Here is a 13106-nt window from a genome sequence, read left to right as displayed (position 1 = left end):
GTCATCTTTTGCTGAGCTGAGCTATAGTTTGGATAGTTAATTCACAGCAGAAGCTGGAAGTAGCTTGAATTACTTTCTGATGAACCCTGCAAAGCAGATTGATCTTGGAAGTTATGCACATATAGTATAAATGCTTCATCACTTTGCAAATGGAAACTGTTCTATTACATATAACATCACTCTGTGTGTGGTTAATGCTTTTCATGATGGTTATATCTAAGAATGCCTTTGAATTATTACATTCACCCAGAGTTTAATGTGAACAGGTGCTGAGACTGGTAGTGAAGTAATTCAAGCATGCATTTTGTGCATGTGTCTATCTTTCAATGCAAAAGTTGGTTGACTTTGTGAATTAAAAAAACCTCAATTCCAGTCAACTTCACATATTAAAGTCTTTTTGTTCCTCATGCTCATGTGCACACACACAAACGTACACAGAATCTTTCTGTGTCATCTTTTGGGCTGTCAGTGGTACAAGACTGGATTTATCTTTTAGCTTTCCAAGTGCAAATTTGCATTTCAGGAGCAAATGAATTTAAAAGAAAGACTCGTAATTCCAAATCTTTCTTTTCCAGCGGGTCACAAATGTGAAGCTTCTGACTCTGACTGTAAATTTCATTGTCTCCAAACATCTTACACTTTTCTGATTTTGTCTTTCGATTTCTGTACCATTTAAAAGTGTGGTTTTAATGACTTTACTTTTGGGAGGGGTCTGCCAGGTTTTTTTCTGTGCTGTTGAATGTCTTGTACTGACTGAGTTGCATGCTGTGAGTTGGTAATTTGCTTGTATATGCTAGTTACACAAAGATTCTTTTGAGTTTAAGCCCCCTTGTTCCTTGGAGCTCTTTAGGCATGGTAGAGTCTAAGATCTGAGGTTGCAGAGTTGCTCTTCGTGTAACATGACAGCTTTAGACAGATAAGCACATGTAATGAGTTCAGCAGAAGCACTGCCCAGGATTCATTCTGAGACACAATGAGGAGGTGGTATTTAGAGGTTTGTGAAGTTTTAGCTGTGTGAGATTCTGCTGCTCTAATGACCCTGTAGGTCCAAGTTTGACAGATGGACATGGGAGTGTTCTCAAAGTTAAGGTATCTTTTTGATCGTGACTCAAACCAAGATCCTCGTGTTGAAGGAAAAAAAAAAAAAGACCATTGTCTCCCTGCTTTAGGAAATACATCCATACTAATTTCTTAATAAGGATGGATTTTTTAGCACTGGTGCCCATGTACTTTGGGCTTCGGTGTTCCCTCTGTTAGATTTGTCAGCTTAGTTCAGACCCTCAGGTACAGTATCTAAAGGTGTATAAGGCTAGTGGGCAGGGGAGGTTCTTCACTTTGAGTGTTAAAGTGGTACTGAATTTTTACATTAGATGATAGCTAAATTTTTTTTATAGAAATAAATACTGTTGTAGTCACAGAGGATATTGTTGAGGGAGTGAAATAGAGAATAATTTTACCAGATAGCAGTGGGACAAAATGCTTCTTTGTTTAACTTAGATATTCATGTACCAACTTGCCAGAATATTAAACTGATGAGGGCTTGTATCTATCAAATTCAGTATGATTAAAATAATGTGGTCTTTGAAAGAATATACTGTATCATCAACCATGAAATCAGGTTTGCTTCAGGAATATACTGTATCATCAACCATGAAATCAGGAAGCTTCCTTTGCTTCCTAGCTGACTAGATTTTTTTTGTGATAAGGGAATAATATGTCATCTGAAAACATTTTTCAGTTACTCTTCTAATGAATCAGTTAGTTAAAGCTCACCTTCCAGAAAAATCTCCCAACCTAGTCTGAATTCACTGGAATAGTAACTACAGTGGTAGTCTGATTAGCTGTTTCTGCTCTTATTGCTGGTCTGTCCGCTTTTTTCTTCCTTCTTCTCTGGTTTGAATTTTCCTTGCTTCAGTTTTCAGATGTTTATTCAAATTATGATTTTCTTCTCCTTTTACCATCACCAACCCTGGGGAGATATTTACTTGCCATAATCAAATTATCTTTAGGACTTCTTTTTGATAAAACTTAAATTGATTGTTTTCTTTAGCTTGAATGGCATAACTGTTTTAACTTTTTAGCTGTCTTCTGCACTATCTCCAGTTTCCCAGGAAAATGTGCAGCCCAGGCCATATATTATATTCTTCTCATCCACATGACCAGCATGAAAAATCCAATTTCTGCTAATCCACAAATCCAATTAGTCTTGTTTTCTGTGACATCATCTGAAGATTTCATACTCTATTGCTTGTTTTGTCAGACCTCACCAATCCTTCTCAAGGCTTCTAGCTTTCTGGGGTGCCAGTTTCTGTTTTGCTGGTATGGCTAGCTCCTAGATGTGTCCTTTTATACTTGACTGTTTTAAAAATAATTTTCTATGAATAATACTCCTTACCAAGGTGTTTTTATATGTTTCTCTTGTTTCAGCATTCTTCACCAGAGTTTCTAAATTATACTAGTAGTGATTTATACTTACTTGCATAAATAAAATGTTGGCTCATGTTGAGCCTTTATCCTTATAGAGCCAAGGTAGACGCAGTCCTCTGAAGAGTGGTTTCTGCCTGGCAGCTACTATGGATACAGCCTTTTTCTCCAAGGAATTTGTAACTTCCTTTGTTTCTAAATTGGTGGCAAAGGCTGAAATGGCTGCAGGTTTTTGTTCTTTTTCATAGCAACTATTGGTGCTTCAGGATATCCCTTACTATCTTCTGTTTTTTCCAGGAGGTTTTGAGGTTGTACGCTAGAACACATAGGTCTGCAAAGTGTATACAGTCAAATAATGTTTATGTTGGCAAGACTCATCTTTTGGGAGCTATGAATCAGCATACTTCATAAAGAGAGTGGGTCAGTGTGGTGGGTTGACCCTGGCTGAGGGCCAGGTGCCCACCAGAGCCGCTCTATCACTCCCCTCTTTCATTAGACAGGGGAGAAAAGGTACAATGAAGAAAAAAAAACTTACGGGTCGAGATAAGGACAGGGAGAGATCATTCTCTGATTATCATCACGAGCAAAACAGACCGAACTTAGAGAGGGAATTGATCTTATTTATTACTAAGCAAAACAGAGTAGAGGAATGAGAAATAAAACCAAATCTTAAAAACACCTCCCCCCACCCCTCCCATCTTCCCGGGCTCAACTTCACTCGGCTTCAACCTCCGCCCCCCCCAGCAGCACAGGGGGACGGGGAATGGGGGTTACGGTCAGTTCATCACACGGTGTTTCTGCCGCTTCTTCATCCTCAGGGGGAGGACTCCTCTCATCGTTCCCCTGCTCCAGCATGGGGTCCCTCTCACGGGAGACAGTCCTTCACGGCCTTCTCCAATGTGAGTCTCCTCCATGGGGTGCAGACCTTCAGGAGCAAACTGCTCCAGCGTGGGTCCCCCACGGGGTCACAAGTCCTGTCAGCAAACCTGCTCTGGCATGGGCTCCCCTCTCCACGGGTCCACAGGTCCTGCCAGGAGCTTGCTCCAGCGTGGGCTTCCCACAGGGTCACAGCCTCCTTCAGGTGTCTCCACCTGCTCCAGCGTGGGGTCCTCCACGGGCTGCAGGTGGAATCTCTACACCCCCTCATCCTCCCTCCATGGGCTGCAGGGGGACAGCCTGCTTCACCATGGTCTTCGCCACGGGCTGCAGGGGGATCTTGCTCCGGCGCCTGGAGCACCTCCTCCCCCACCTTCTTCACTGACCTTGGTGTCTGCAGATGTTCTTACATCTTCTCACTCCTCTCTCTCTGGCTGCAAAAGCTCTCTCTAACTGTTTTTCTCTTTCTTAAATATGTTATCACAGAGGCGCTGATTGGCTTGGCCTTGGCCAGCGGCGGGTCCGTCTTGGAGCCGGCTGGCATTGGCTCTGTCAGACACAGGGGAAGCTTCTAGCAGCTTCTCACAGAAGCCACCCCTGTAGTCCCCCCGCTACCAAAACCTTGCCACGCAAAACCAACACAGTCAGGTAGTTGGCATATCTGAAATATAACAAATTTGGTGGTGGTTAATGAAATTTTTCTCTGGTCTGAGCAATTCTTATATCTCTTGATAGAAGAGTTGGTTACATGAAAGTATGACTGATTGTTACTCGTGGCAAGCAGGACTGGATCTAGGCTAACATCAGCAGTCACAAAAACATCTTATTATGTACCTTTTACACAGTTCAGACAAATGAAGGTTTTCCAGTCTGTGCTGACTTGACTTTAGATCAGTTGCATATGGCGTGTATTGGCTATATAAATGAGTCTGTCTAAATATTATTCTGTAGCTGCATGTCAGTTTGAGGCATGCACGCAGAAGCTAAGCCTTGTCTTATTTTATTTAAACCAACTTTCCAGTTTTAGAATAGTATAATATTAAACTTTTTGTAGGTTTGTATTTTTATATGGAAAACTGAATGTGAAACTGAATATCACATTTTCTAACCAGAAATGCAAGAATAAATGAAGTGTCTTGGAATTAAGTTTAAATTGACTAGTCATTGTCATGGTTCAGCTCTTGTATATTAACTAATATATTAATTGCCATGTAAAAAAATTAAAATGTCACACCAAAAATGAGGGAAGTCTCTGCTCTCTGCCTAAGTAAGTGGTATTAGAGGAACTAACTGGTTGTGGAAATGAAATACGATGGAGAAATTTTTCTAGAGGTTACAGAATCATTGTGTTAGATATCTTCTAAATTCAGTGTCAGAGACTTCTTTTCCCAAATCATGATCTTTTATCCTTTTGTTTTCTCCTCTCTCTCATATAATCTTAAATGAAATTTCTCTAAGCTGCTTTTATTGTGTTTACATTCAGTTTATAAAAATATCAAGCAGTCAAGGCTATTTGAATACAAGTAGTAGTAATGGTTCAGGAAAGCCACTAGAGTGATGTGAGAGAGTGATAATGCAAGTTTGATGTGATATTTTACAGAATAAATAAATATAGTTATTCTGTAAACAATCACAAACTTTGTTTATAATTTTTGTTTACTTGAAGTGTAAAGTATGAAAAAAATTAGAAATCTGTGTTTAAAAATTAACAAGTGTAATTAGAAATAACATTAACTGAATTTTGTTGTGGTGTAGGTAAATCAGATAAAGACTACTGGAAATATTTGAGGGCTTTGAATTTGAATCTTGGATGTATTTATTTGTATACAGAAAGCAGGATGTTTTGTATACTATATTATTATAACTATGCTATACCAGTAAGTTTGCAATAAGATACTACCCAGTCTCTTGTAAATGTCTTTAAGAGTTTTTATCATCACATAAAGTACTTTAAAAAAACAAAACCCCCCAAAACACACAAAAAACCCCCACCCACCCCACCCCCCCAAACCAACAAGCATACAAAAAACCTAAGGACTGTAACTTACCAGAACAATCTGTTACACACAAGACCAGCATTACATGGAAAAATAATTTTAAGTTTTAAACTAACAATTTGTTGATTTAGTCCATTGGCTGAATAATGTGAGTAAAAAATATATGCATCACTTGTAAGTATAATCCAAATTGTTACTGAATTAAAGTTAACAAAGTGAAGATATTTTTATGTTACATTAGGCAAGTGAGTTTGTAAATCACAGTTAAAACAATTACAACTATAAGCAAAGCATTGCTTTGGTGTTAGCCAAATAAATTTGTACCATGTTCTTGAAAATCTTAATAAATTAGTAGTAAAGTATGCAAAGCTTGTGACTTTAAATGTAATTATAACACTAAAGTAGCACACTGAAAAATATTTTGGCAAAGTCAACCAAGGAGCATAGTTTCGTTCAGCATTGTGCATTTCTGCCATGGCTTATCCCCTTGGTGTAAGTGAACCCTAAATTTCTGTAGGACATATCTGATTTTATTAACCTACTTTCTGACAGGCTTTTGTTCTGTTTTCCCCTTTCCCCTTGTGTTAGGATGATTAAACTCCAAAAGCTTAACTTTTTAATTGCGCCAGAATCCCAAGAGGGAACTAGCTTGATAGTCCTAACTGGGTTGCTGAGTTACAGGTAGCTAGTAGTTAACAAAAGATCTTGAATTTGTTGGCTTGTGTGGGTTTTGTGTTGGATTTTTATTTTTTTTTAATGTTGATATCCTGAAACTCCACCCAGGAACCTTTTAATTCTCGCCCAACTGATTTGCAAATACATTGGAAGTTCCATGGTACTTTCCTTGAAAACTTGTGGTGCCTCCCAGAAAGCCATAAGATTTTTTTTTATTATACCAAAGTAAAAACACTGTTTCAAAACACTTAATGTGACTAAGCACTGACAGTGTCTGCAGTCAATTAAATATTTTCAAGGGAGGGATTTTGTTGCATAATATGAGGATGGTGGTATTCTGTAGCACCTCTTTGCTTGTATGGTTCAGAGGAGATTCCTTGTTAGTGGCTAGAGAATTTTCAGCCTATTTATCTGTAACGTACTGAATTTCCAGAATTTACATGGCTCAGAGTTGTCATTGATTGTAACTGCCCATTGAGGGGTTTTGGGAGGTTTGTTTTATTCTTAAGTGATAGCTTTTCCTGAAAATTGCACACAGCACCACTCCACACCCCAGTGTGAGGAACGGATTAGCCAGAACTCTGGGCAATTCTGTTTTGCCAGGAAAAGGAAACGTGATTTGATTATTCAGAAAACATTATGTTGACAGGATAGTGACATTGAATGTGGTGTCAGAGTTTGGTAAGCCTCCAGTTTGTATGAAAGATAAGGGTAAGATACTGTTTTTACGTAAGAAAAGCCAAGCAATTTTCCACCTGGTATGTGCAAGGCTTTCTAAGTTTCAGATAGTTTACGTGACAGTTTAGTGTGAGAACTGACTAATGTTTGTATTGGACTTTGAAAATTGGAGATTTTTTTAAATAATTTTTAATCATTAACTGCGTGCAACTGTATGTGTCTAGTGATTTTATTAATATACTTAAACTGACAGTTTCATAAGACACTTTCTACTGTAGACTATGTATGGTTTTCATATTTCATAGTGGCATTAAGGCTTTTGATGACTAATGGTTTCTGATTTTTATTTTTTCTTTACAGAGGGTCATTACCTAATGAAAACATACTGTTTGGATGAAAAGATACCTAATGCCAACAAAGGAGGAAATACAGAAAAACTGTATTTCCTCAGCTGCTTCAGGGTAAAGGAAGCAGTGTGACTTGTGTGGATGTGGAGCTCTAAAATCATAATGAGGAAAGGAGGAAACTACTATGCAAATCATTCTTCTTTTAGGCCTAAGGTAGAAGTTTGAGGAATAAACTTCTGCTGTGTTACAGCCTTTCATGATATTACTTGACAGTCTGTATAGTATGGTGAGGCTCCTTTATTTAGCCTTATGTGCTAAATAAAATGCTTGCCAAGAGATAGTCATGGTTTTATCTTTGCAGTAGTTCAGAAAATTTATTTAATAGCCCTTGCAGGAGAAACAAAAGTGGAGAAGAATTCTGCTTTACTATGTCTGAGTCACTGTCTCCTCTCCTAATTAATCATTGATTGGTTTGATAGCATGGTTAGTGCGGTGCAGAAGTCCAGGGGAGTTTTTTTAGTACCTGTTGTGAACAGCTTTTCTGATTTTACTTGTGTTCAAAATGCATTTCTCAGAAGTTTTCACTATTGTTGACAAGTCTAGACTTCACCAGAAGGCTGATTTTCCCCCCCCACCTCCACCCCCAGCCTTTTGGTTTTCATTGTGTCTGGAGAAAACACTTAAATACTGCAGTTGTTATTCACTTGAAAAGTCCCTGTAATTAATAGTGCTGGTAAGAATTACATGAAAAGATGTTTCTGGCCTTTCTGCTTTCGTCAGACTTTTGCGAACAATTTTCCAGACTCTAGTAAGGGGATTTGCTCTGTTTGAATAATCATCGAACTTTTCCAAGGGTAGCAATATTCTGGCACAAACGCATAGTTCTTAAGAAAGAAGGAGAAAAGAAAAAAGTGTAACTCCTTTTCTTGAAAAACACTTATGATCTATATGTCATTGAACACTGGCAGTGGAAGGTATAAGCTACCATTCAGAATTATAAGTGCTAAAGTATGAGGGGTAGATGAGTGCACAGTTTACTTTTCGTACACAGGAAGACAGCAAAGGATTATTTGGATTTTTTGTGTTAATGCCAACATTTCTGCTCTGTAGAGGGAATTCCAAAGTCAAGTTCCTTGCATAAAAATTTGGGGTTTTTTTCATAATGGCAATGATATATTGTCTCGATTGATATATCTGTGGGGGTTTTTGTTTTGGTTTGATTTTTCTGAGAGGAGGTATCTGTAATGTGTTTTGTAAAATACAACAGTTTAACATTTGAATTTAAGAATATGACTTAAATTTTTTCTTGTTCAGTGTGCTTACATGGGATTATTAATAGTTAAGGGAAATGTATTAGTGAGGCTAGGTAAATATTCAGCATTGCCTTGAATGGTGTTTATCATCTGGCTAGAATCCTGGAATAGCTTGATGATTCACATGCACAGCACTGTAATTGATCTGAAATTATTTGGAATATAGCAGTTTTGAGGCTGTGTTGTGTCTAAGTCAGTTGTTACTGCTTTATAGACAACTACGAAATGTAATGTAATCTAGTTGATGCCACTTCATACATCAAATGAAAACCATGTTTGGTTGCATGGGATAGATTTCCTTTTTAACTCCATTTTATGGGGTTAATTTGACATTTTTCAAATCTCTGATGGATCAAATACATCTTACTGCACCATATATTTGCAATATCTAGATTTACAGCCAATCCTTCTGTTACTAATCCCTTCAGGGTTATTCCTTTGGGGGTTTTGTTTAGTTTTGGTTTCTCTTTGGTTACTGTATGTAATTCTTTCCATTTCTGTAGTTTCCTGTAAGTCTGTGACTCCTTTCATAGAAAATCATGTGTTAGGACCTGTATTTCTGGTATATTTTGGTGACCTTTAGTTTAAACAAGTGTCAGATGATTAGCCTGTAGATTTCAGCAGTTTAATCTGACATCTGCACAATAGACCATCTGTTCTTAGCTCTCTTACTGGCTCCCTACAGAAACAAACCTCATATTGTAACTAATTTAAGCTAGTTGTTATTTAAGACTGAATCACCTTTTCTTCCACAAGCTTATGCAGTTTTATATGTGGAGATGATTAGTTGTTTCTAACTGGTTCTTACATGCACTTTAGATGCGATTAAAGAAATTTGAGTCTGCCCTCTTCAGTAGTTACCTAATGTTTTTCAGAACAGAAAGAAAGAAAGGATTTTTTTTTCTTCTTGTGGTTTCTTGTTTGAATTTCTATTATTTCATTCTAAGTCTTTGGTTGTGAGTAGTTTGTCTTTTCCCATAATTCTTTTGTCTCTTAATGTCATTTAAAATTACTTTTGTTATCTCTCTCTGTTATTTTCTCAATATTTTTTGCCTTCTTCCACCAAAGTGTAGTGTATTGCTTTAGCATAAACAGTTTTCGTTCATTATGACCCCCTGTAACTTTCACACTGTAATTTTCATCCTACTCTCTGATCTCTAGACCTGTATCTCTTCCTGTCATCAAAATGTTTGTCAGTGGTTGAAGTTGATCCTTTTGTACTGTCAGTGCTGAGGCATATAACCTGTTTTCCAATTCATAACACTGGTATCAGATGGATACGTAACGCTGCAACATAGTACAATGCTGTGGCATCTGTCTTATGTTAGGCTGTACTTTCAGCTGGGAGCCCCAAAGCCAAATGAAAAATTCTGATGCTACTGAGGAGCTGATGCTCAACTGATTTCCCTGGTTTGTGATTAAGTAGGATTGCTTGTCAATTCTTATTAAAACAGTCCTGAGTTGCTGAGGGGAAAAAACATTTTCTAGTTTTGTTTTATGATGTGTATTTGGTTTTGTTCTTAACTGAGCTACTAAAATGTAAATGACAGGTGGTTCCCCGTCATGACGACTGTCTTTTCTATTGCTTTACTGTTAATTTTTCATTGGTCTGAAATCTTAAAATCAATGCCTAGATCTCTTTTTGGAGAAGGTAAGGAAAAAGGTAATGGACTGTTGTTACCTGTTACGAAACTGAGAGGCTAAGAAGCCATTGTATTAAAAGCCATTACAAGAAAATCTTGTACTCTAACAGTAAAGTATAGGATAACAGGTTAACACAGCCTGCAGTCAGAGAACATAAAGGAAGAATGAAAAAATAAACCAGCAAAACCGGTCTGCAAGTTATGGGCTGATGATTGCAATGCTGTTGACAGTGATAGGGCAGTGAATAGTTGGAGAACATGTGCCAATCTGCCTTTTTTTTTTTTTTTTTTTTAAGGATGATTCTTTGTGAGACTAATTTCCTATAAATATTTGCTTCTCTGTTCTTTGTTTAGGTATCATGCCAGTGTATCATAACATGTTTGCACTCATGAGTGAAACAGAGAGAATGTGGTATCCCCCAAATCACATTTTCCATGTAGATGAAGCAACCAGACTCATCCTAATTTACCGGATAAGGTAATCTAAATCAAATTTTATGCACTTTTCATGGTAAAACAAAACTATGTGAGAAAACACAACCAATTAGATACTCAGTTGAACCATAGTTTCTCTAAGAAGTTATGGATGATTTGTTGGTGATATCTGGATAAGAGATAGATAAAAGAATCAAAATTATTGGAGTAGGTTTGAATAACATATTTTATTGGTTGTCTATATACCATATGTTTGCCATGTCAGATTGAAGAAGCAAACAATAATAATATAGCAGAAGTAAAAATAGTATTTTTCTTAATAATGATACATCTCCTCTGTGCTTGCCTGTTTGAAATTAATTAGTGGCAGTTCTGAAAAGCAAAGTAATTATCCTGTGTATTCAGGCAGATATCTGCAATACAACCATTTTTCTCTAACCTGATTTTTGAATGTAGGTGTCTAAAGCTACAATCACTGTTTTTCTTATGTAAAAGATTTTTTTTATTTACATTGCATAATGCTTAAATGTTGTAGTACTTTAAGAGTCCAAGAGCTGGATCCAAAGCCTTCCATTGACTACTGGGGCTTCATATTGGTCCTCCAAACTAGCCAGAACTAATTACATGTCTACGAAAGCGATAATGTCTGGTGTTGGTAAGCAAAAGTATCTGTTTACTGATGTTTGCTTAAATATTTCCTAACAGGTTTTATTTTCCCCACTGGCATTGCAATGGTACCAGCAGAGCGTATCGGTATGGCATTATTCGAGGTGCAGAAAGCCCTGTTCTTGATGATCTTGTCATGTCTTACCTATTTGCACAGGTATGGTTTGCTTGATTATTTTTTAATGCAGATTGGTAAAGGTTGTTAGTATTTATTCCCTTTCACATCTTCTGATAGTAACTGTAGACTTTTTTTGACAGCTTGAAGCCCACTCAAAATGAAAATTTAATTTCTTGACATATTTTGTATTTGGAGAGGTAAAGCTCAAATGGCATTTGTGAGGAGAGTAGTGAGAGTGTGTAGCTCCTTTCTTGTGTCTTCCACTACCATGTGGAAGTCTTTCAGTGTGACTTTCGTTTTGGACTGACACAATGTAGAACAACATCCTCCCCATATGGACCTTTTCGAGATTTGAAACCAAAATATTTTGAAAAATGTGTTTCTAAGCATGATAGCAGCTGGTATCCATTATGAACATGTGCAGCTTTTTGTGGACAAAGGGATTCATTCAGAAGAATGCAGTCTTAAAAAAAACCCACCAAAAAACCCCAAACCACCCAACAACCAAATAACCCTAAACAACAACAACAAAAAAAGCCTCAAAAAACTTTTATTGATGAGCAGCAGTGCTACAGTTTTAATTTTCCTTCTTTCTCAGTGGCGAGATGATTTTTTGGATGGATGGATACAGATGCCTGTTACTCATGAAACACAAGAAGAATGCCTTGGAATGGCTGTTCTGGATATGATGAGAGTGGCCAAAGAAAAGGACCAAACCCCACTGGCTATTTACAATTCAGTCAGGTGACTCCATACTTCATAACTGTCACACTTATATGATATCTAAAACAAATATTTTTGCACATTAGCATCTGGGAGGAGATGTTCAGCTGTTGGCATTTGATCTATTATAACATAATGATTCCGTAAACTTACCTATAGTGTAAACTAGAAATTAATAGAGAGCTCCTATTATGGCTATTCATGGTTTTGGGTACATGGTTTTGGTTCTCTTAGTGAGAGGTAAGGCAGCAGCTACTCATGTGGGAAAGGATGTAAGCAATAATTTGGGTTGGGAGAGACTCTCTGGAAGTCATCAGATCCAACCCCCTGTTCAGATCAGGGCCAACTTCAAAATTAGACGGAGTTACTCAGGGCCTCATCCAGTCAAGTTCTGAAAATGTTTAGGGATGGAGATTCCATCATACCTCTGGGCAGCTTTGTCCTGTATAGGATTACCTTCATTGAGGAAGATGTTCTCCCTATCTAATCAGTGTCCTCTGTGATGCTGTATGTCTGTTGCCTCTTGTCCTTCACTGTGCGTGTCTGAGAAGTCTTCATAACCATCTGTTAGTTGAAGACAACTGGGAGAACACCCTACCTGAGCCTTCTTTTCTCCAGGCTGAACAAATCAAGCTCCCTTACACCTCTTCTGTCATGTTGTGTACTTCAGGTTCTTAACTGTCTTGGGGAGATCTCTACTAAACTTGCTTGAGTTTATCAATTCATTTTGGTTTATCAACCTACTCAGTTTCCACTCCAGCTGAGTTAATTCTGTCCCTGCTTAGTGCTTGATGTTTGTCTTTTAGTGAAACCTAGCAGGAATGAAAAACAGAATGAGATGACAAATTGGCCAGCTGATTACAGGAGGCAAACTACTCTTTCAGCCTTTGATAGAATATGGGCTGTGGTACAGGAACTTCAGTGAGAACCATCCACACTGTTGTATTCTACCACCTATATTTTCAGCCAGGAAATCTGTCCTTTATCCATGTAGTTGCCCTTATCTGTGCAGTATCCTCTTTTCAACTTCTACACCAAACAAAGCAACTGTGTAACTTCTGCTGCCTTACCTCAAAACTTCAGTAATAACTAGAACAGACATGTCAGGATTTATGGAAAATGCATTATGTAATATATGTTGAAACTGAGTGAGGGGAGAAGATGGAAAAAGGGAGAAGAGATGTGGCTGTATTTGGAAGAACATACAACAG

At 37.7% G+C, this 13106-nt stretch overlaps 1 protein-coding gene across 5 annotated transcripts in view; it reads left to right on the top strand.

Annotated features, from left to right (window-relative positions):
- The window catches only part of JAK2 (Janus kinase 2), a 100722-nt gene that overhangs the window by 55198 nt on the left and 32418 nt on the right, over positions 1-13106 (top strand). For all 5 annotated transcript variants that reach the window (XM_075741026.1, XM_075741025.1, XM_075741029.1 and 2 more), the window contains 3 exons: positions 10308-10431; positions 11094-11211; positions 11771-11916. In XM_075741026.1, coding sequence (XP_075597141.1) covers positions 10308-10431; positions 11094-11211; positions 11771-11916 — 388 coding nt within the window. The remainder of the gene's footprint in view (positions 1-10307; positions 10432-11093; positions 11212-11770; positions 11917-13106) is intronic.

Source organism: Balearica regulorum, chromosome Z (genome assembly GCF_011004875.1).
Source record: "Balearica regulorum gibbericeps isolate bBalReg1 chromosome Z, bBalReg1.pri, whole genome shotgun sequence".
Classification (NCBI taxonomy): Eukaryota; Metazoa; Chordata; class Aves; order Gruiformes; family Gruidae; genus Balearica; species Balearica regulorum.
Note: the sequence above shows the minus strand (reverse complement) of the source record. Positions and strands in the feature narration are given on the sequence as shown.